Raw genomic sequence first — 20,885 nt, forward strand, 5'->3', positions numbered from 1 at the left:
GGCTCCAATTCAGAAGTGAGCACCTTGAGGAAAGAGGCTCCGTGTGGAATCTGATTGGCTGGTGAGAATGACGCAAGGCTACGTACGTATCTGCTTTCAGAACTGCGAGCCTGGGTCCCAGGCACCGAAGAAACACCGCTGGGTCAGCAGCGGTCAACAGCCTCGCCATCGCCCCCTGCAGGACACGGCTTCGACAGCTTCCCTGCCTCCTTCAGCATCACAGTTCTCTGAGGTGCCCGGCATCTCTTCCCTAATGAGCTCTCTAAATTCTTCTGACTTATCAGTGAAAATTCTCTTCTGTGGCTAGCAAAGTTTAGACTGACAGAAAAATGGGCTCGGGGGTTGTGACAATCGATAGAGCCTCAAGAAAGTGGGGCTGGTTAACTACTCCAGCAGCGGCTGAGGGCTCTGGGCACTCAGAGGCATTAGGGGGTGGGACTCTGGCAGCCAGCTGGTGATGTACCCGTGGCAACCTGGAATAAAAGCCTAGCCATAGGCACGCTTTGGGGATGTCTGGTGGCCATCCTTACTAAACAATACAGAGCCCACAACAAGGACTCTGGGGTGAGCTGCTTCCATTTCCAGGAACCTAAACCATCCACATGACCTTGATCCCACTCACGTTGCATGGCCCTAGCAGATCCCCTGGAGGCCAGCACTTAAATTTTCCAAGTTCACTCTCAGCTCACTTGGGCCCGTTCTCAGGCCTCTGCTTTGGAATCTAAAGGGGCGGGACCCAGGACATCAGATTTCTTCCCCATCCACCTCCTCTCCTCCCTGCCCTCCACTTCTGCCAAGTGACAGCCACCAGGAAAAATGATAAGACATTTATTGAGTCATCTACAGCAGTGTGACGTCCGTAAAGTCCCAGACAAGGTTGTGTGCACAGCATTGATGGCGGCGGCGGGAGCAGGAGGTCTGTGAGGTGGTCTTGGCTGTGGGGGAAGAAACCCAGGCTGCCCGGCTGACCTGCGGGACCTGGGAATGCCAGGGCTTGCCCTGCCCCAGCCCTCATGGGGGCAGAGCTACAGAAGACGGACACAGGACAAGACGCACATGACCAAGCACAGACACATCCCAGGACTTAAGTTCAAGGAAAGGAGGACTGGGGGCTCGGCCCACTGGAGGGACAACCCAAAGCTTTAAAGGATTTCCATGGAGGTGGCAGGGAAATGCTGGCATTACCCACACGGAAGCCTCCTTATCCTAACCACAAGAACAAACCGAGTCAGTGGACGGAGACAGACCTGCAGTCCTGTGTCCATCAGAGGCCTGACCTCCACCTTCCCTCCAGTGCTGGTGGTTTTTACAGATGGGACAAAACTTAACCCAGAAGGGCTCCAAGCATTTGGCAAACAGCACAGGGTACCCTGCAGGGGTCTTCACCCCAATCGCCAGCCCACACCTGTGTGGTGACCAAAGCCCATTCACCCGCAGGGCATCTCACTTCAACCCCATCCCTGTCCCACAGGACTGAATGCAAATCACGCCCTCCTGATTATTAGATTAGGAAGCAGAGGCCCAGAGAGGTTCAGCCCTGGTGCACAGAGCATGAGCTGAGGCCCAGGGCAGCAGGCAGGTCCCCCGAATGGCGGTGGCTCCATCACCTCTCCTGTCCTCCAGAGCGCTAACAACCTCTGCAGCCAGAGCCCCTTGAGAGCTGCACAGGGCTGACCATGTTCACAGAAGCTTTCCTGAGGGTCTCGCTTGGGCTCCTGTGCTGGGCTGGGCACATGTGGGCGGGCCCTGTCCTCATATCTGCAAAGCACACTGGGCCCCAGCTTGGCAGCAGGCACCAGACTAGGCCTGCCAGTGTTTCTTCGTAAGCCCAATGGGGAGGATTGACCTGCAGATCTCAACTTCTTCCCCTGCTGTAGTGCGTGGAGTTACCCCAGGTACATGGAGAAGGAGTCAAGGTCAAACAGGTCAGTCGCAAAACTGGGAGAAACCTAGGCCCTCTGCTCAAGTAGAAATTTACAGTGACAACACTCACTGTTCTCACTCTGGAGCGGCTTTAAGGGGGTCAGGGGTACCCCCAGAACAACAAAGGAAGCCTCTTCTGCTTTCCTTCAGGAAGGGAAAGGGTCAGCAGCCTCCTGCTGTAGGCTCTCAGGTGTAGGGCAAGCCTTGGGCCTGGCTCCAGCTCCCTGGGCTTGGTCCCCAGAGTCACCAGTACAGGGAGTTCAGAGACTGGAGAAGGAATCACCACAGGCCCCCAGGTATGTCAAGAAGGGTCACCAAGACAGAGAATGTGGCTTGGCCTCGGGACATGGGGACAGTCATGAAGTCTGCAGTGCTAGGGAGCCACTGAACCCCCCCAAACCTCACACTCTGACCCCTCCTGGGCTCCCTGACAGCCTCAGCATCCCTGACTTGGAGTCCCACCTCCCCCAGGGCTGGGGACATTCTCGACACTGCCACGCTGAGGCGCCCAAGGCAGAGGATGAGATACTTCCTCCTTCCAGGAGCACTGGGCCTCCCCTGGGTGCACTGTGTCCTCTGGGGTTGCAGGGAAGAAATGTAACTTCCTTTGTGATCATGACCTCCTAGAGTCAGGCAGTCGGGCCTCTACTCCTCTCCAGCCTACACTCTCCTGGGCCCTCGGCCTCCCTTCACTCCGTGTGCTTTCTCATCCTCTCAGGTCCAGGCAATGACCACGTCTGTGCCCAGGGCCCGTCCTCAGTAGGCAACTGGCTTTTGGACAGAGCCCCCAGGGTGCCCTGGCTGCACGAATCATCCAGTCTCACTGCCCATTTCACAGATTTGGAAACAAAAGATCAGAGAGGGAAGGGTTCACCCAGACTTCATGCTGGCCTCCCGTCGTCTGTGCTTTCGAAGGCCCCTGCCCGACCTGGGACCTGGGACATGGAGAGTGCGGCTGGCACAGCTGCTCACAAGCCTGGCAGGAGTCGGTTTGGAGAGAAAAGCAAACTGGCAAACCAATGGGAACCTGGAGCCTCCAAGAGGACCCAGGCCCAGGGCTCAGATGGGCAGCATGTGCGGTTCAGGGATTTTTGATTTCTGCTGTTTTGTGATGGTCTCTGGATAAAAAGTCCAAGCCTCTTCCACAGTACGGCAGACCCGTTGAGTGGCAAGGATGAAAATATAAGGCCCATAGTTGGGGCTGCTTTCGGAATTTGGAAGTGACCACTGCCCACCCAGTCACAGCACCCTGGGGCTCTGGCCAGGGAGGGCTGCACACCATGCCAAGGCACCTATTCAGTGGTTCTGGGCCCAACCTTTCCCTCTGGCTCACCAGCGCCCACTGTGGTGTCCAAACAAAAGGGACAGACATTCCATTTCTAAGAATAAACAGTGCCCCCCCATACACACATACAAACATACACATCAAAACCTTGGCTGATACATATGACACATGCCCTTTCCCTGCCTCAGACCCTAACTGGAGAATGGCAGACGTGCAGAGCCCGAGGCAGCATCCGAAGGCCCCTCCCCTCACCAGTGGGGAAACTGGGGCCCAGACAAGGAGTGCAGTCTGTGGTCTCCTGGTCTGAGGCGGACCAGGAAGATCCTGTCTTCGAATCCCAGCCTGTGGCCCCTGCCAAGCAGCCCAGGCCCCTCAGCAGGGCCCAAAGTGCATGGTGACCAGTGAACACCCACTGCAGTCACAGGGATCTCACAAGGCCTGGTGCTGGATGGAAGGACCGCTGCACGCCCCTGGCCAGCCTCAGCCGCAGACTGCCCAGGCAATGCCCTTCCTCCTCCAGCCTTGCCAAAGACCCAGGGTCCATAGTTCTCTAAACTGTGCAGCGAAGCCCTTCTCCAGTCACCCTGGAGGCCTCTCCAGAAATGAGCAGCCCCACCAGCCCCCAGCCCCCTTCCTCTTTCCAAAACCAGGCAAACCAACATTCCCCTCCCCCAACGTGGTCACAAAACAAGTTCACAGACACACTTGGATGGGAATACCAAAAGCTGATGGTATGAAGCCGGCCCCCCACATAGGGCATGGCATTCCAGCCCTTTCCTCCACCTCCTGGAACAGGGTTCTGGCCTGTTTTAGTCTCAGGCTGGCTATGGGGACCCAGGACAGGCGCTGGGGTGCCCCACTCTTCCGCTAACAGGCCTGGTGGACGTGGCTTCCCTTCAGCATCTGGGACACCTTGGACACCTTTGTCCTTCCGTGGTGATTCCAAGAGCACACAGAGGGTGGTCTTTGCAGAGGTCTCAGAAGGGTTTTAGTAGCTGAGTCCAACCAAGCCCAAGGACCTGGTGACTGGGGCTCCTCATCGTCCATGGGGGTAGTGCTGGGGGTGGGGAGGGGCCCTGAGCCCTGGACTTGGGACCATGGAGGTGTAAGGATTCACTGACATCACTGGAAGGTGTCTGGTTTGTCCCAGTCATGGCTTTGACTTATGGGAAAGTGGGGTTGGGAGGGCTTAGGGATTCTATGGAGTGGCTGGGGGGCAGTTTCTCTGAGGCACCCACCTCTCACCTTCTACAACTGATGCCTGGGGCAGGAGGGGCAAAAAAGCGGCTACCAGATGACCCCTGGCCCCTGTGAGCTAGAGGGACAATAATGGAGATGGTGAAGGTCTTCTTCCACAGGTCCCTCTATGTCCTTCCGGATCATATCCGCATTTCCGGCTCACAGCAATTTCCCGTGGGCCAAATGAAAAGCACCAGAACTTTCCCTGACCTTCAGCCCCCACTCAAACTGCAGCCTCAGAGGGGAAGAGGCCTGAAGCTGCCCCACGAGCCTGACACCAAGGAGCTAGGCACTCGGACACCACAAATGGGAGACCTTCATGGCTGGTTTGCACTGAAGGATGCTCTGGCCACCCACGTGGCACCTCTGGCTGGCCCCCGACACTGGCCCAGGCCTGGGAAGGACCCCAGGGGGGATGAGCTGACTGGAGGAGGCCACACGGAGAGTCACAGTCCAGAGGCTGTCAGGCAGGCCCCACCTGAATCCCCAGAGCAAGGTCTTCAGCCTCACCACAGGCCAGATGGCAACGGAGTAGGGGGAGCTGGGACCAGATTGAAGTGAAAGGGACACTGGACAAAAGGATCAGGAAGGGACGACTGTTCCAAATTTGAGTATTTACATGTCTGGGCTCAGGGCCCAGAGGCCCATGGTGGGTGGGGCCAGCGACCAAACAGGAAGAGGGGGGACATACCCATCTTCTCCTGCATCCTTCTCCCCCCTCGGGGAGCCCAGCTTGCAGCCCAGGGCCTGCCCGAAGGGAGAAAAGAGGCACAACATGCGTGGCTGGCGCCCACCTGCAGCCCTAGCCTGTGAGTGGAGGTGAGGAGGGTGGAGGGGGGCTCAGGTGGCCAGGTTGTCGGCCGGGAGGCCGGACATGCGGATCTGGGAGCTGCTCTTGCTCAGGATGGAGAGCTGGGTGCCCCCGTTCACCCCGCTGCTGGCCAGGGATGGATGCCGGTGCTTGAAGTCCACGGCGAAGTAGCGATTCACCTTCCAGCTCCGCCACTTACGTTTGATCTCCGCCTGCACCTGCAGGGAGCAACACCGGCAGTCACCTCCAGGGGTGAGGACATCCTGTCTGACCTCACCCACCTGTCTCCCTGCCACCTCCAGCAGCACCCCAGGCCCTCAGTGGGAAAGGAACACCTCTGAGGACCTGACCACATGTCAGCTGTCTTGCCCACATCACTGTCTGAGCCAGGCCTGCTGATGGCTTCCTGGGGCCCTGAACTCTTGTGTCCACAGTCAGAGACTAGCCCATAGGGCCTTCAGGGAAGGTCTTAGGAGCTGGCTCCAGGGGCAGACAGATCGGGGCAAGCAGCGCTCTCGCTGGTCCTCAGAGGCGGGCTGCCCACGAGGCTCACCTGGAGAGCTTTGAAAAGGCGGATGCTGAGACCAGCCCCGCCACACGCACATCAGGATCTCGGGGGCAGGCCTGCACGTGTTTCAAGGCTTCCCAGGGTTGCCAGGATGCAGTCAGGGTTGAGAACCACTATACAGCACACCCCTCTAGTGAACACACCCCCACTTGCTCTTAGCACGGTGTGCAGAGGGCAGACCCTGTTCAAGCTTCGGTGTGCCCCTCAGTCCAGCACCTGCGTGCGGTGCATGGCCTGGACAACTGGCCGTGGTCCTGGCACTCACCACCTGGTTCCAGCTCCCCATGCAGAGCATGCCCTAGACAAGCCCCCGTACTCCCACTGCTTGCTCCCCCCTGCCTCTGCTTGTCTATCCTGGTCTAACCTTTCTGCAGGGTGTCTTAGCAATTCCGGGGCCCAATCCTCTCATTTCTTGTATGCAATAGTGGAGAAGCCTGCTGAGGTCCAGCACAAATTCTGTCCACGGCCCAAAGCCATCCCACCAGCACGGCCCCATCTCAGCACCTCAGTGCTGGGCTCTACTCAAAGTGGCACCTGAGCAGGTAAGATCTGAGACCTCAAGAGCATAGCACTGGAAATGGAGCATTACTAGGAGGCTCCAGGCCTCTCCCATGGTCCCTGCTGAGTCCCCACAGTCCCCTCTCTATAATAGGGGATGGGTTTGCAGGCAAGCTGCCTGCTAGGAGCAGCGCTAAACTTTGGGCAGCTCTGCCCACCGCAGCCTGCTGAGCCATGGACCCTGTTTCCCATGCCCCATTCTTCCTCACTTTCACTTCTTTGTTACTGGGGTACGTCTTATGGCGAGAGCCCTCCCAGGTGGGTCTGCTCTCCACAGCAGATGTGTCTGGGGGGCAGGGTGAGGGAGGGCTCTGCTGCAGAGGCTGGGCCTCGGCTGTACCGCAGACAAAGTGGGAGAGGTTCTGGCACAGGGTGGAGGCTGTCAGGAGACCCTGGCACCATGCCAGCCCCTTCCTGCAGGGCCTGGGAGTGTGGCAGAGCCCTGGTCTGGATTATAAGCCCTGTGTGGCCAGTAAGCTGCACCCCCAAGTGCTCCCCAGGAGTCCCACCTCCATTGCGTAGAAGCCAGAGAGCCAGGGTCTTACCTCCCCATTCAGAAAGCAGTAGAGAACGGCCACCACAAAGCCCTGGGGAGAGAGAGCAATAACACCTGAGCATGTGAGCAAGGGACCTTCCGCACCAGGTGTGGGGGAGGTGGCGGGGGTGAAGAGTGACACCGCAAAGCAGAAAAATACAATCACTTGGATCAGGAGGGCACCTGCTGCCCAGGAATCTGGGGCAAAATGGGACAAGTGCTGCTCCGCAGCCACGGAGCCGGTGGCTGACGAGGGTCCCCTCCTGACATACCTGGCTTCAGAGCTCGCTTTTCCTGGGTCCAATCCTCCCAGTTCCCAAAGGCCAGCTCCATCTGTCTTCCTACAAGAGGCCTCCCCTGAACGCCCCAGCACGTTCTCTGGGCTCCCGCCTGCCTGCAGGCCTCCTGGAGGCGCACCCCCCCAGGATGACACAGACCTAAGTTGTCCCCACTCTCACCCTGGGCCAGGCACACAGCACACCCCACGCCTTGGGAGTATGTGCTCAACACAGAGTAGGTGTTCCACTACCCTACTACGTTCTTCACCCATGCTCTTCGTGTTCAGATTCATAGTGCTGAGACGGAAACCCGGGCTCTGATTCCCAGGCTGGGGCTTTGTCTTTATAACTTGCAGCCTTGCCAAATTAAGAATTAAAATTGGGGGAGAGAAGAGACTCAAGTCAGATACAGAGAAGAACTTCCTGTCTGTCAGGTCAAATACATGTTGGGACAGTTGGGTGGGGGACAGCTGCTGTCTCCTGGGGGCACTCAAGGGAGCCAGCCCTGCGTGCACAGCCCCTCATGCTCCCAAACGGTCATTTTCTCAGTATGGACCATCTCACCAACTCCCCTTCGCTCACTTGTTTACAGCCTGCCTACATGCACTCATGGGGCCCCTAATTCTCCACTCTCTCCCTCCAAGGGTCATTTATGTACATGCCCGCATGCTCGTCCACCAGTTGAGACCACTCAGCACTCTGTGGCCAGGTCCTGGACTGGGGGGCCCTGGCTTGGGCGAGACAGACGCCCAGCACTCATGGGGTGCACAAGTTAGACACAGGAGTCGGGACATGGACACAGAGGTCTCTGGAGCGCACTCCACTCACACCCGGAGCTGCTGCTGAGGGATGGGACGACCGTCCCAATCACCAATAGAGGCCGGGCTCAGGACGCCCCGGCACAGTGCCTGGAAGACAGCAGCGTGTCTGCTCACAGCAGCTCAGCAGAGTGTGGGCAGCAAAAGGCGCTCTCCCAGCTCCTTTCTAGTCGAGAACTCTCATTTCAGAGATGGAAACACGGAGGTCCAGTTCAAGTTAAGGAAGTTTCTAGAACCACCAGCAGGTTAGGACCGGGGCCGTGGACCCCTGTGAGTCCTGCCCCCACCACGTACCTGGAAGGAGCCCAGCCCCAGCTCAAACACCAGCCTCTCCCTCTTGCTGACGTTCTCCGGGGAGAAGGCGAATACCGTGTAGTGGATCCCAAACAGAGGGATGAGCAGCAGCGTGGACCGGGCCAGCCGTCTGTCGGGAGAGAGCAAGACATCTGCTCCGGGCGCTGCCTGTGCTTGGGCCGGAGCCCTGGAGGGCAGAGAACCCCAGTCCCTGCCCTCTCCTCTCCCTCAGAGGTGGAGTCCTGTCCACAGATCCCCTCAAGGCTCTCCCCAAATTCAAGGGGCCCAGGAGGGATGGTGGCTGACACAGCTGGGCTCCTGAGCTCTGTGGGAGGTTCTGGAGGGACATCCCCCAGTCTACAGGGCCCCTGTCCCTCTAGACCACATCGGTGTCTTGTAGACCCACTAAGTGTGCACATGTAAGTATGCGATTGATGGAGACACCCCAGTGAAAAAGTGAAGTCATGGCAAAACAGGGAGGGGATTTGGACAGCTCGAGTGATGACGTGATGGGTGCTGGGCAAAGCCGGCACTGTCTTGCTCCCCGAGGAAGCTCCGTGCACCTGAACAGGCAGCCCCAAGAGGCCACAGAGATGGTCGTGTTTCTGAGTCTGGGGCTAGGCAGGGACACTCCTGGAGAGTGACAGGGCAATGCTGACAACAGGGAGGTGGGGTCAGGGCACAGTGAGTGGACCACAGGAGAGACTCGGGCGGGCTTTTAGAAAGGACTTAGTGACTGTGAGAATGGATGAGTCCCGTCCACGCAGGAGCCTAAGGCCAAGGGAAAGAAAGCGGTCTGCGTGGGGGTGGGGTGGGTAGGAAATAAAGGGCCCAAAGAACCTCTTGTCCTCCAAGCCAGCTCTTCTGCTGGTCCTTTGCCTGCAGCTGGCTCCTTGACCCAGTGGGAGGGGCTCTGCTCTGAGGGGTGGGGCCAAGGAGTCACATAAGACATCAAGAGTATGCAGTACATACCCTTATGGGTCCTGCTCTGTGAAGGGGGGCTTCCAGGGGGCCGCCAAGCACGAGACCCCATCTTTCCCCACACCAGCATATTGGCTCCCCCTGAATCTTTTCAAAGAGGAGGCCTGCCTGGGAGGTGCTGTCCTCCCCCCTCGCCCTCTGAGTTGGAGGTGGGTGGGAGGTTCAGCCTCCCTGTCTCCTGCATGCTTGGCCCACAGGGTAGACAGCTGGGCATGGGAGCTGCCGTTTGATTTGGGGTCATTACACCATGTGCTGCTCCCTCTTCCCCATCTCAGCTTTTCTAGGGGAGAATGTTCCGTTGGATCCAGATCTCAGGAGCAAATCCGTGTAGTTGGAGTGAGGCCCTTGGCTTCTCAGAAGGAAGGAAGAAGGGAAGGGGAAGGAAAAGAAAGAAGGAAGGTAGGAGACGCAAAGAAAAGGGAGGAGTCACCTGGGAAGACCTTCGTGTGGACCAGGACTCACGCCTGGAAGGAGGAAGCCCGCCCACTCCCCCCGGCGTGTGGCCAACCTGTGCTGCAAGACGTGGCTGGGACAGCACCTGCCTTCCCGGCAGCCTTGAGGCCGCCCGGAGCAGTCAGGGATTTCCGCTAGGGATCCAGGGCAGCCCAGTGACCACCTTGGCAAATGGGGAAGTGGAGGTAGCTGAGGAGGTGACCAGGGCCCACAGTCCTGGGACCTCCACATTTCAGAGCTGACCAGAGGCCCAGAAAGGGAGACATGTGGTGTGAGCCTCAGGAAGCCTGTTCGAGGACAGTCACGGAATCTGTCTGATCTGACAGGGACGTGGTGCCTTGGCATCTGTAGCCCGTGCCCTGGGGAAGCATGCATGGCAGAGAAGTCCTAGAAAATACTGAGGAAAGCTCCCAACAGTCAGACCCGTCCAGTGAGAGCAGGCTCCTCTCAAAGCCAGCCTGGTGCCAGGTGATGGGCACCCTGGGTTCAAGCCTCACCCTGCCAGTTATGTGACCCGGAGTGAGCTACTTCACCTCTCTATGCTTCAGTTTTCACATCTGTAAAATGGGGGCAATACATGTACCCACCTCTTAAGGCCATCGAGGGGGCTCAGAGAGGGAACAGTGACTGTACACATGAAGTGTGAGTGAGGCGCGCTGCAATGGAGGTCCCTGTAATGTGCAGAGGCTGGGCCATATGAACTCAAGCGCTAAGACTAGCAAAAAGAATCTGGCAGTTCCAAAGACCGGAGCCCAGAGAAGCAGGACACCAGGGAAAGGCCACACATCCAGGTAGCAGTGGCCGAGGCCTCTGGGCCCTTCCTTGGTGCCTGCCAGCCCCTCAGTGGCTGCAGCTCTGTCCCCACAACCTCCTTCCCGCCCCCACCATGAGATTGCAGAAAACTCGCAAGACACACACGTCAACATGCAACAGCCAAAATGGGGCTCGGGGCTGGAGGCACAGGCTGCCCTCTGCCCTCCTCCAGCCCAGCGGTGGGCAGGCGGGCTCCAGGAGGCAGCAGCAGCATGCGTCCCCTCCCCCCGCACCAAGACATGGGCCACAGCCACGCACACTTACAGAGTAATGGTGGACAGTTCTGACATCTTGCAAGAGTGCTGCTGAGCCCGCTCTGGCTTGCAGTAGCATTTCTGCACGCAGCTGCTGGGTGTGACAAGATCAGCACTTCTGTCAGCGGGGGTGTCGGGCAGTGAGGAAACTGAGGTGGGACTTGAAGCCACACAGTTCATGGGGTGGGCAGAGAAGCCAAGGGTGTGGAGAGAGGACCGGGTGGTGACATGGAACATGAGCAAGCCGAGGGCCAAGACAGGGTCAGCTCTGGACACAGAAATGCACGCCCACATGTGTACACATCTGTGCACAGACATGCACGCACACACACACGAGCACTCACCCTGGGATCACGGAGGGGGGCTGGGGGGTGTCAGAAGGAACACGTGCATTCAGAAGGTAGAGCTGGGGCTGGGGCTCAGAGCCAAAAGCTCTCTCCAGAGTCAGCTCTAGGCTTGGAGCGTGGCCTTGCTGCACATCACCCACAGACCCGGGCAACTGGAATCGCACACCACCACGGACCTCACGGTGCCCGGAGTCAGAGTACACGGCTACTTGTGGACTTGATTGTGAAGGCTGACTCCACAGGCCCTGGTCCCCGGCACTACACCTCTCTTCTTCCGCCCCAGCCTTTCTCTGTCTGAGCCCCCAGGCACCTTGATGCGGACACACGGGGGGCACAGAGGCTGTCTGGACAGAACCAACTTTAGACTAGACCTGAACGATCCAGTATGACAGCCACTGTCCATCTGCGGCTATTTGAGTTAAAATAAATCAAGTTAAAAAGTACTTCCTCACTGGCCCTGGCCACACTGCAAAGACTCAACAGCTACAAGTGGCTAGTGGGTCCCAGGTGGGACAGCAGGCATCGGGGGCATTTCCATCAATGCTGAGAGTTCCAGCACACAGCCCAGGTAGGCCAGACTTCCTGAGAGGAGCCAGTGGGCAGGGGCTGAAGGCTGAGGAGCATCTTTTGGGCACTGTCCCACTACCTGCAAAAACAAGCGGCCCAGGGTGCTGGTCCAGCTGGACTTTCTACTGGGGGAGGCACAGACTGATGGAAATGCCCTTGCCTCACTTTCATCACTTCTAGCTCTTCTCTGCCTGCCTAAGCCTGGGATGGCAGAAAGCACGGGCACTTCTTGTCCTTGTCCAGCATGGCAGTGTCACCTCCTCAGACTGCAATGGACCTGCCGGCCTCACAAACCCTCCTCAGGCCCCACATGGCCCTGTGGTCCTGGGACCTGCCCGTGACCGGGCAGTCCTAGGGGGATCCAATACAGAGGAGCACAGAAGCACATGAAAGCCTTACGGATTTGGTATTTGTGACTCCAGCTCTTTGAGAGCAAGTCTGAAGGTCCTTGGCACCAGGGGACATGTACCTTTTTGCCAGGGCAAACATGTGAATCATATGTTTCAAAGATGGAGTCAGCTGAGGTCTTCCCAGCCTCTGGACCTCAGTGAGGTCTATGGTGCTCATTTAAGAAACAGCATCTTTCAGCCCTGGCTGGTGTGGCTCAGTGGATTGAGCTCCAGCCTGCTTGAACCAAAGGGTTGCCAGTTCGATTCCCAGTCAGGGAGGGCACATGCCTGGGGTGTGGGCCAGGTCCCCAGTAGGGGGCGCACGAGAGGCAATCACACATTGACATTTCTCTCCTCTTTCTCCTTCCCCTCCCCTCTCTAAAATTAAATAGAATCTTTAGTATATGTGCTGCTAAAACAAACACTAAAGATAAATAAAATCTTTCAAAAATAAAAATTAAAGAATAGTTCTTTAAAAAAAAACCCTGCATGTTTCAAATCCCACAGCACTGAGGTGCACAATACTGGCCCATTTTGTAGGTGAGGGGTGTGGAACACAATACTTTGCTAACCACAGTGGGGCCCCCAAACCGGCAGCAGCAGGACCACCTGAGAGTTTCTCAGACACGCAGACTCTCGGGGCCGCCTCGGACCTGCGGGCTCAGAACCTGCACCCTAACAAGACCCTCCTGGGGATCCACTTGAGTCGAATCTCGAGAAGCACCGCTGGGAAAACGCCATTTGTTTGAAAAGTCTCCTCTGTCCTCGGTGAATACCAAAGGTCTGTTCCATGTGCACACACAGACAGGCGGCCACATAGAAGTATGTTTTCTTTTAATCACATACACACGTACGTGTGCAACTGGAAAAGCTTGACCGGGTATTCAAGAATGGACGCTCCTAGTCTTCACATTCATTCTCAGCCTTGCCCAGATTGGAGGGTTGGCTATTCTCTCCTACAGTCAGTGGCCAGATCCCTCAACCTTGGCCTACGTGAAACCCAGAAAGCCGTGTCTGGGAGCCCGAGCACTTGAACCTCGGACGTTGCCTCTTCCACACTAGGCGTGAACCCTCACCCAGAATTCTAAAGCCTCGGCTGATCCCCTTTAAGATCGCTCCACCTGGAGCTCCCAAATTGTCCCTGCTCTCCCTGGTCCCCGGATGCAGTAAAAATAGACTCCTCTGGTTTCTTTGAAGTGCGCTCAAGGCCATTTAGTGGCAACTTAGCTGGGACACCAGCCTCTGGTAAAGATGTGTGCTTCTGGTGAAGACTGAGGTTGGGAGAGAGAAATGGGTGGGAGGGTGCCTAGTGCCTGGGGGGGTGCCTAGCGCCTTGAGGTGGGGGCTCTCAGGAGAAGGTAGCGGGGACCTAGGGACAAAGGTAAGGGCTCTTCTTCCCAAATACTGCCCTTCCCCCAGATCTTCCGTGACTCTGTACAAAACAAAACCCACTGAAAAGAAATGCCAGGGAGGAGCGGCAAAGCCAGAGACAGGCGCGAGAAAGAAAGAGAAGTCAGCTTCTCTGGAGAGTCGCCACAACCAGTGAAAGGGGGGAAAGCAATTTAATCAAGAGGAAGAGATAAACCCAGGCTGGCTAATGAGCTCAGTTCTGATTTGGGTCCAAGGGAGGACAAGAAACTTAGACAAGGGTGCTGGGTGGGGGCTGCTTGGTCAGCAGCGTCAGCCAGAATCAGAGGGGAGACCTGTAGCAGGAAGTCAGAGAGCCCTGGCTCCCAGTCCTGGTCTTGACAAGGCTTTCCTGTTTGTCTGCAGAAAGGTCAAAGCCATTTCCAGGTCTCCTACCTATAATCCGGTTTCTTGGGCGCCTGCTATGGTCTCAGGCCAAACTCCACAAAGGCTTTGGTGTGTCCAGTGAGCCAGGCTGCCTGGCCAGGGCCCTAGGAAACCCCTGGCAGGGTGCTGGACAGAGGCCCCTGCAGGGAAACCTCCGTGGGCAGCACCACTGTCTGTTCGCCCTGATCCCGGTGATCAGTCTAGCACTGGACGTGACAGACCCACAGAATGCTGTGGTCCAAGCTGAATATTCCCTAGAGGGTCCCTCCTGACACTAAGATGCTATGAGCCCCCAGCCCCCAGCCCAGTCCCCAGGGAGGCACTCCACACCACACTGGTACTCCAGGAAGAAACCCGGAGCAGCAGATCCAGGAGCCCCCCGACCCCGCACCTGCTCCCCAACCCCTGAGAAGGAACCAGCTGTGTGAGGCTGTATGTCTGCCTAGCCAGGGAAAAGCCTGTCTTCAGAGGTGAATGTTGTCTTTCTGACAGCGGGCACCTTACAGCCCCACTGAGCCAGCAACGGCACCACAGTGTCTGTCCTCTTCTTCCTCCTTCGCCCTGGGGCTGTGGAGACCCCCTCTATGGGGCCCCTGAGGGGGTTACGGATGGGGTTTCCCCACACACACACCAGCTTCCAATGCCCACCATGCAGTGGGAAGCGGGCTACACAGGGCCAGGCCCTGGAGCCTCCCCTCCCCGTTCTGAGCCAGTTGGCTTCTAGCAGAGGTGAACTTTGGTCCCCAGGAAAAGGCAGGCTAACCCTGCCCCCAGTCCTGGTTTGAGCCCTAACCTCTGCCCAGGACCAAGTCGAGTCTGAGCACACGCCCACACTCCCTGCCCAAGTCCTGACCCCAGGTACTCTTTCTACCTCGAGTATCAGGTGAGAGAGTGTGGGGACTCAGTGCCACCGCCCAGCCCCCGACAGGTCCTTCTGCCACCTGGCCTCCATCTGTGGAGGACAAACCCTTATCACCTGAGCAGCTGGAACCAACCTACAGGAAAGGGAGTGAATGCTGGTCTGAGGGCACAGGCAGGGGGTCCTCTCGGGCTTTCTTGGGGACTCCCAGGCTTAAATTTGTTCTGGAAACAGAGGAAAAAACCAAAAAACTGTTGGTAGCTCTGAAGGGCTTCTCAGCCCAACACATAACTCTGGTGACCCAAGGGGACTGGGGCACAGCCCTAAAACCCTCTCCCACCTGGGCTGCCCTTCCAGCCCGCCACAACCTCCCTTCTCCCACGGCAGACACTTCTCAGCTCAACGCCCTCCAGGCGGGCAGCTTCATACACAGCTGGAACCACTGGGGCCTCTTCTTTTAGGAAACTATTTATATACTTGCTTAACACCATCTTCTCTCCCTGAGGACAAGAATGCCGGTGTGGCCAAGCTTGAAGCCAAGAGCCTGCCTGCTGGATACTCGTGCCTGCATTCCTTCCTACTGGATTCACTGCACTTCGATACCAATACCGAGTTCCCTCAGCTGTGGAGCAGGGAGTGTATTGGAGGTACATACATCTCACACACCTATCTCGCCAGGTTCTCTGGATGCTTGTGAGCATTGAGTGGGCACAGCCTGAGATGCAGGGGTGTTTCAACGCTCAGTTCTTAGCATCCCTGTCCCTTTGATTGCCCCTCACTGTCCTTTGATGGCCCCTCACTTTCCCGACAGGATTTCCTTGACCCTGGAAACATGCAAACATGTTGCTGAATTGAATCGGATCAAGCTAACCCATGGTACTCCGTCCCTCACCCCTGGTTTGCAGAACACATCCACTGAGTGTTTAATCTTTGGGACTTGGGATGAGTGCATGTTTCCCTTTTTCTATAAAAAGGATTTGCTGAGATTACAAGATATTTTTACACGACAGAAGCAAACCAACTAGCTGGTTCTTTGAACGTCAGTGCTTAAATGAACAGGCATACATCATTTCATTGCGCTTTGCTGATTGAGTATTTTTCTTTTACAAATTGAAAATTCATAGCAACCCTGTGTTGAGCAAGTCTATTAGTACCATTTTTCCAGCAGCATTTGCTCACTTCGTGTCTCTGTCACATTTTGGTAATTCTTGCAATTACTTCACACTTGTCATTATTATCACATTTGTTATGGTGACCTGTGATCGGCGACCTTTGCTGTGGCAGTTGTTTTGGGGCACCACGCACCACACCCACGTAGGACAGCGACCCTGACAGATGCCATGTGTGTTCTGATTGCTCCAGCAGCTGCCCTCCCTCTCCTTTGGGCCTCCCTACTCCCCAAGACACAACAATGTCAGAATCTGGCCAATTAATAACCCTCCAGTGGCCTCTAAGTGTTCAAGCAGAAGGAAGAGTCACACATCTCTCACTGTAAATCAAAAGCTAGACATGAGTAAGCCTAGTGAGGAAGACATGTTGAGAGCTGAGACAGGCTGAAAGCTAGCAAAGCTGTGAATGCGACGGAAAAGTTCTTGAAGGAATTAAAAGAGGAATGAAGGAAAAGTTCTTGAGGGAATTAAAAGTGCTACTCCAGTGAATGCATGAATGATAAGAAAGTGAAACAGCCTTATTGCTGACATGGGCAAAGTTCTACTGGTCTGGGGAGAAGATCAAACCGGCCACATTCTCCTAAGCAAAAACCTAACACACAGCAAGGCCTCCCCTCTCTTCAATTCTTAAAGGCTTAGAGAGTTGAGAGAGCTGCAGAAAAAAAGTGTGAAGCCATCAGAGGTTGGTTCATGGGGTTTAAGGAGAGAAGCCGCCTCTATAACATCAAAGTGCCAAGTGAAGCAGCAAGTGCTGACGGAGAAGCTGCAGCAAGAGTCCCAGAAGGTCCAGCTGAGAGGATTCATGAAGACAGATACACTTGACCACAGAGTTTCTCTGTGGAAGGAACAGCCTTATGTTGTAGACGCCATCCAGGATTCTCATAGCTAGAGAGGGGAAGTCAGTGCCTGGCTTCAAAGCCTCAAAGGACAGGCTGACTCTCCTGTGAGGGGCTAATGCAGCTGGTCGCTTTCGGTTGGAGCCATGCTCACGTACCATCCTGAAAATTCTACAGATTTCAGAATTACTCTCTAATTCTGCTAAGAATTCTTCTCAGAATTCTGCTAAGTCTACTCTGCCTGTGTTCTGTAAAGAGAGAAATGAAGCCTGGACGACAGCACATCTGTCTGCAACACGGTTTACTGAGCAGTTTAAGGCCACTGTTGAGCCCAACTGCTGAAAAAAGATTCCTTTCAAAATATCACAGCTCACTGACAATGGACCTGGCCCCTATGAGCTCTGATGGAGATGTGCAATGAGATGAATGTTGCTTTCATGCCTGTTAATGCAGCATCCGTTCTGCAGCCCAGGGACCAAGGAGTGATTTTGGCTTTCAAGTCTTATTATTTAAGAAATCAATTTCATAAAGCTGTAGCTGTCACACACAATGAGTCCTTGATGGATCTGGGCAAAATGAATAGAAAACTTTCTGGAAAAGATTCACCATTCTAGATGACATTAAGAACATTGAGATTTCATGGAAAGAGGTCAAAATGTTAACATCAACAGAAGTTTGGAAGAAGTTGATTCCAACCCTCCTGGATGACTCTGAGGAGTTAAGACTTCAGTAGAAGAAGTAACTGCAGTAACTACAGGTGTGGTGGAAATATCAGGAGAACTAGAATTAGAAGTAGAGCCTGAAAATAGGACTGAATTTCTATAATCTCATGATGACACTTGAACGAATGAGGAGCTGCTTCTCATGATTATCAAAGAAAGTGGTTTCTTGAGGTGACTCTGTTTCTGGTGAAGAACCCACGAAGATTGTTGAAATGACAACAAAGAACTTAGAATATTAAATAAACTTAGTAGATAATGCTGCAGCAAGGTTCAAAAAGATCACCTCCAATTTTGAAAGAAGTTCTGTTGTATGTAAAATGCTATCCAATAGTATCATGCTACAGAGAAATCACTCATAAAGAAAATTTGTCCTACTTTGAGAAACTGCCACAGCCACCCTAACCTTCAGCAGCCACCGCCCTAATCAGTCAGCCATCATCAGTGTGGGGGCAAGACTCCCACCAGCAAAATGATTAGGACTTGCTGATGGTTCAGGTGATAGTTAGCATTTTTTAGCAATAAAGCATTTTTTAATTAGGGTATCTACATTGGTTTTTTAGATATAATGCTATTGCACATTTGATAGGCTACAACAGAGTATAAACATAACTTCTGTATGCACTGGGAAACCAGAAAGGTAGCGTGACTCACTGTGCTGCACTCTTCATTCCACTGCGGTGGTCTGGACCCACCCTGCGGTGTCTCACGAGTAGGCCTGTGCAGACCATGTGCAAGTCACAGTGGTTCTTATCTACAAATTAGGAAGGCCCCATAGGACTCTACAGCTCCAAGTCAGTGATAACTTTGAAACCCTGGCCCCAGACTTCTCTCCCATCAACCCTGGTGGTTCTCACTGCCTGGGGCAGGCTGTCTGGGCTGGTGAAGTATGTTCTGGCTGCACCAAGCAGCGTGTCCCTGTTTAGGTTGTGGCTAAGTGTGAGCAAGCTGGGAGAAACCCCAGAGAAGAGGTCCCAGGACCCCAGAAGGAGAAACAGACCCTACCACCAAACAGAGGAGTGACTGAGGCGGTTGAGCTCAAAGGGGAGATGAGGCCAACTTAGCCACATGCTGGCTCATACATCCAAGGTAACTGCTCAGGAGGGGATGATGCACCCTGGAGAGGAGGACCTGGGGCCAGACACAGGACATATTCCTGATGCTGGACTGGGTGGTGAGGAGAGCAGTGGGGCCCTGTGTTGCAGGTCCCTGAGATGAAGGCAGGAATCACCTCTCTAAGGCAGTTAGTTAGTGGCAGAGAACAGGCCCGACTGGTCCCCCAAGGGTGAGCCTCGGAGACTTCATGACTTAGTATCGATGAATACTTTTTACTACATAACATACACATATAAGCAGGGGTTGGTAGACACTTGCAAAAAATGAAAAAAAAACAGCAAATGGATAACAAAAGAAAGTGTGTGGGTGGGTGACTCTTTCCCAATGCAATGGAATCATCCTCCATGCAGAACAAACAAAGCTTACCAAACCAGGCCTTGGGTTTACCCCCACCCCGGGGGAAGAGCTTCCACAAGGAGCATGCCTGGGCTGAACACACAGACCACGGGAAGCCCCGAGGAGTCAGAGTCACAGAGAAGGATCTAGCGTGGGTCTCTGAGCCATTTCTCTCTCTCTCTCTCTCTCTCTCTCTCTCTCTCTCTCTCTCTCTCCAGGAGAACCTTCTGATGCCCTACTTATCCACTCAGCAGCCATCAGAGTTCTGAGCCCCAACTTGGGGTCTCTGATGAAGGCAGGACAAAGCCCCCTGCCAATGCAATGGGAATACTTCAGCTCCTTCTAGTTTGTTCTCTTCTTTAAAAACCAAGGAAGCAACACATGTGGCTTATATCCTGGCCACAAACAGACCCCAGAGACTGCCCCCAGATTTTCTGTGCCCATCTGGCCCCTCCAGCCAACCACAGGGGACTGACCTTCCACCCCAGCATCAGCAGTGTCCCTGCAGCACCCCTTCTCCCCCCCACTCGCCCTGCCACACACACCTAGGTTGGCCATGCTTCTGACCATGAAGCAAAAAGGGTCAGATGAAACACACTCAGGCTGACTCAGAATGAGTCAGGGGCTGGAAGGGGGGTGGGGCAGAGAAAGCAGTGATAAGCCTTTGGGGACATGATGGCAGAAACACTTGTAGGAAACAAATCAAATGGCAGCAGAAGTGAAGAACACCCTACTCTCAATGGTAAGAGGTTGCTTGCGAACCTCATCAATCCAAACAATTCAGATGTTCCTTTGCTCAGGGAAGAGGGAATTACAGGAAGAGGACCAGACCCAGAAGTAAACTGCCCCAAAGGGAGGAGAAAAAAAATGGCCCCCTTCCAACACCGAGACCAGTGAGAAAGCCCACGTGACTCGCTGGTGACAGCTGCAGCAACATGCACAGGTGGGACTGGGACAGGAGCTTCAGGCAATCAGGGGCGTTCATGACCCTCCCAAAGCACCAAGATCCCCGGAGGAAACCCGACTTCTAAACAACCAGACCCTACCTACCCTAGGGAATCTGGCAATTTCCATCTTGAGTTTGCTACGGTGACATGACATCTGTCAGTCTCCCTCCCTCTCTCTCTGTTCCCTTCCATGCAGTCACCGTGTGGGTTAGGAGCTCCTGGGCTGGCTGAGGATAGGTGGGTGACTAGATCTTAAGGGCACTTTCATCAGAAAGAAGTCCTGCAAATGCCCGTGCTAGGTTACCCTGTCAGCACAGCCCAGGCCTCTGCGCCCGTGGCCTGAGAGCAGGGCTCTCACAGCTGTTGGAAGTGACTATGGTATTCACACAATGGTACTTACAAGTAGATGCTGGACTCATTGCCTCCCATGTCTGGAGATTGAAGTTTCTGCACAAGGATGAAGATGATGCCAACAAAGAGCCCAAAGTTCACCTGAGGAGCCAAGAAATAGTAGATGGAAACGATTCTGGGCAGAGGCTATCCACTCTGCTGCCCCTGCATTGGCCGTTAATCCCTCAGCAGGGCCCTCCCCCATCTAGTTGAGAGCCCATCCGGACTCATAATCCAAGATGGCGGCATGAGAACACATGTTCATAGGGTTGCAATGACAGAAGAGACAGAAGGAATTCCACAGGCATACTGAGAAATGGGAAAGATTATCATGAGTGAGCCAGAAAAGTGAGTGATTTCTGGAAAAGAAAGAGCAACTAGGGTCAGGGTGATGAAACAAGTCCAATGCCAAATAGATAGAGAAGAGGCTATTGCAGAGGTGAGAGCTGCCCTCTGGAGGAACTCCAAGTTCAGAGTCATTGAATATGGGGAACTGGAATGGACAACCACACACATTATTAATTAAATGCTTGCCTGGGAGTAGCAACAGTAGCATTTACCTTCAGATAAAGATCAGGGCCCAAGCTCCCTAAACCAAGTGCCAGG

The 20,885-nt window shown here is 54.9% G+C and overlaps 1 protein-coding gene across 7 annotated transcripts in view; it reads right to left on the minus strand.

The window, feature by feature from the left end:
• Positions 1-813: 813 nt before the first annotated feature.
• The window catches only part of ADCYAP1R1 (ADCYAP receptor type I), a 49,053-nt gene continuing 28,981 nt past the window's right edge, over positions 814-20,885 (minus strand). For 4 of the 7 annotated variants that reach the window (XM_037126537.2, XM_037126535.2, XM_037126536.2 and 1 more), the window contains 6 exons: positions 20,290-20,381; positions 14,907-14,990; positions 10,821-10,904; positions 8,310-8,439; positions 6,930-6,971; positions 814-5,476 (listed from right to left, as the gene is read on the minus strand). In XM_037126537.2, the coding sequence (XP_036982432.1) occupies positions 5,288-5,476; positions 6,930-6,971; positions 8,310-8,439; positions 10,821-10,904; positions 14,907-14,990; positions 20,290-20,381 (621 nt within the window). In that variant the 3' untranslated portion in view covers positions 814-5,287. The remainder of the gene's footprint in view (positions 5,477-6,929; positions 6,972-8,309; positions 8,440-10,820; positions 10,905-14,906; positions 14,991-20,289; positions 20,382-20,885) is intronic. The other 3 variants (XM_037126539.2, XM_037126538.2, XM_037126540.2) reach the window with 3 other exon arrangements.

This window comes from Artibeus jamaicensis, unplaced genomic scaffold (assembly GCF_021234435.1).
Source record: "Artibeus jamaicensis isolate MK-2021 breed Jamaican fruit bat unplaced genomic scaffold, CSHL_Jam_final contig_1016, whole genome shotgun sequence".
NCBI classification, from domain to species: Eukaryota; Metazoa; Chordata; class Mammalia; order Chiroptera; family Phyllostomidae; genus Artibeus; species Artibeus jamaicensis.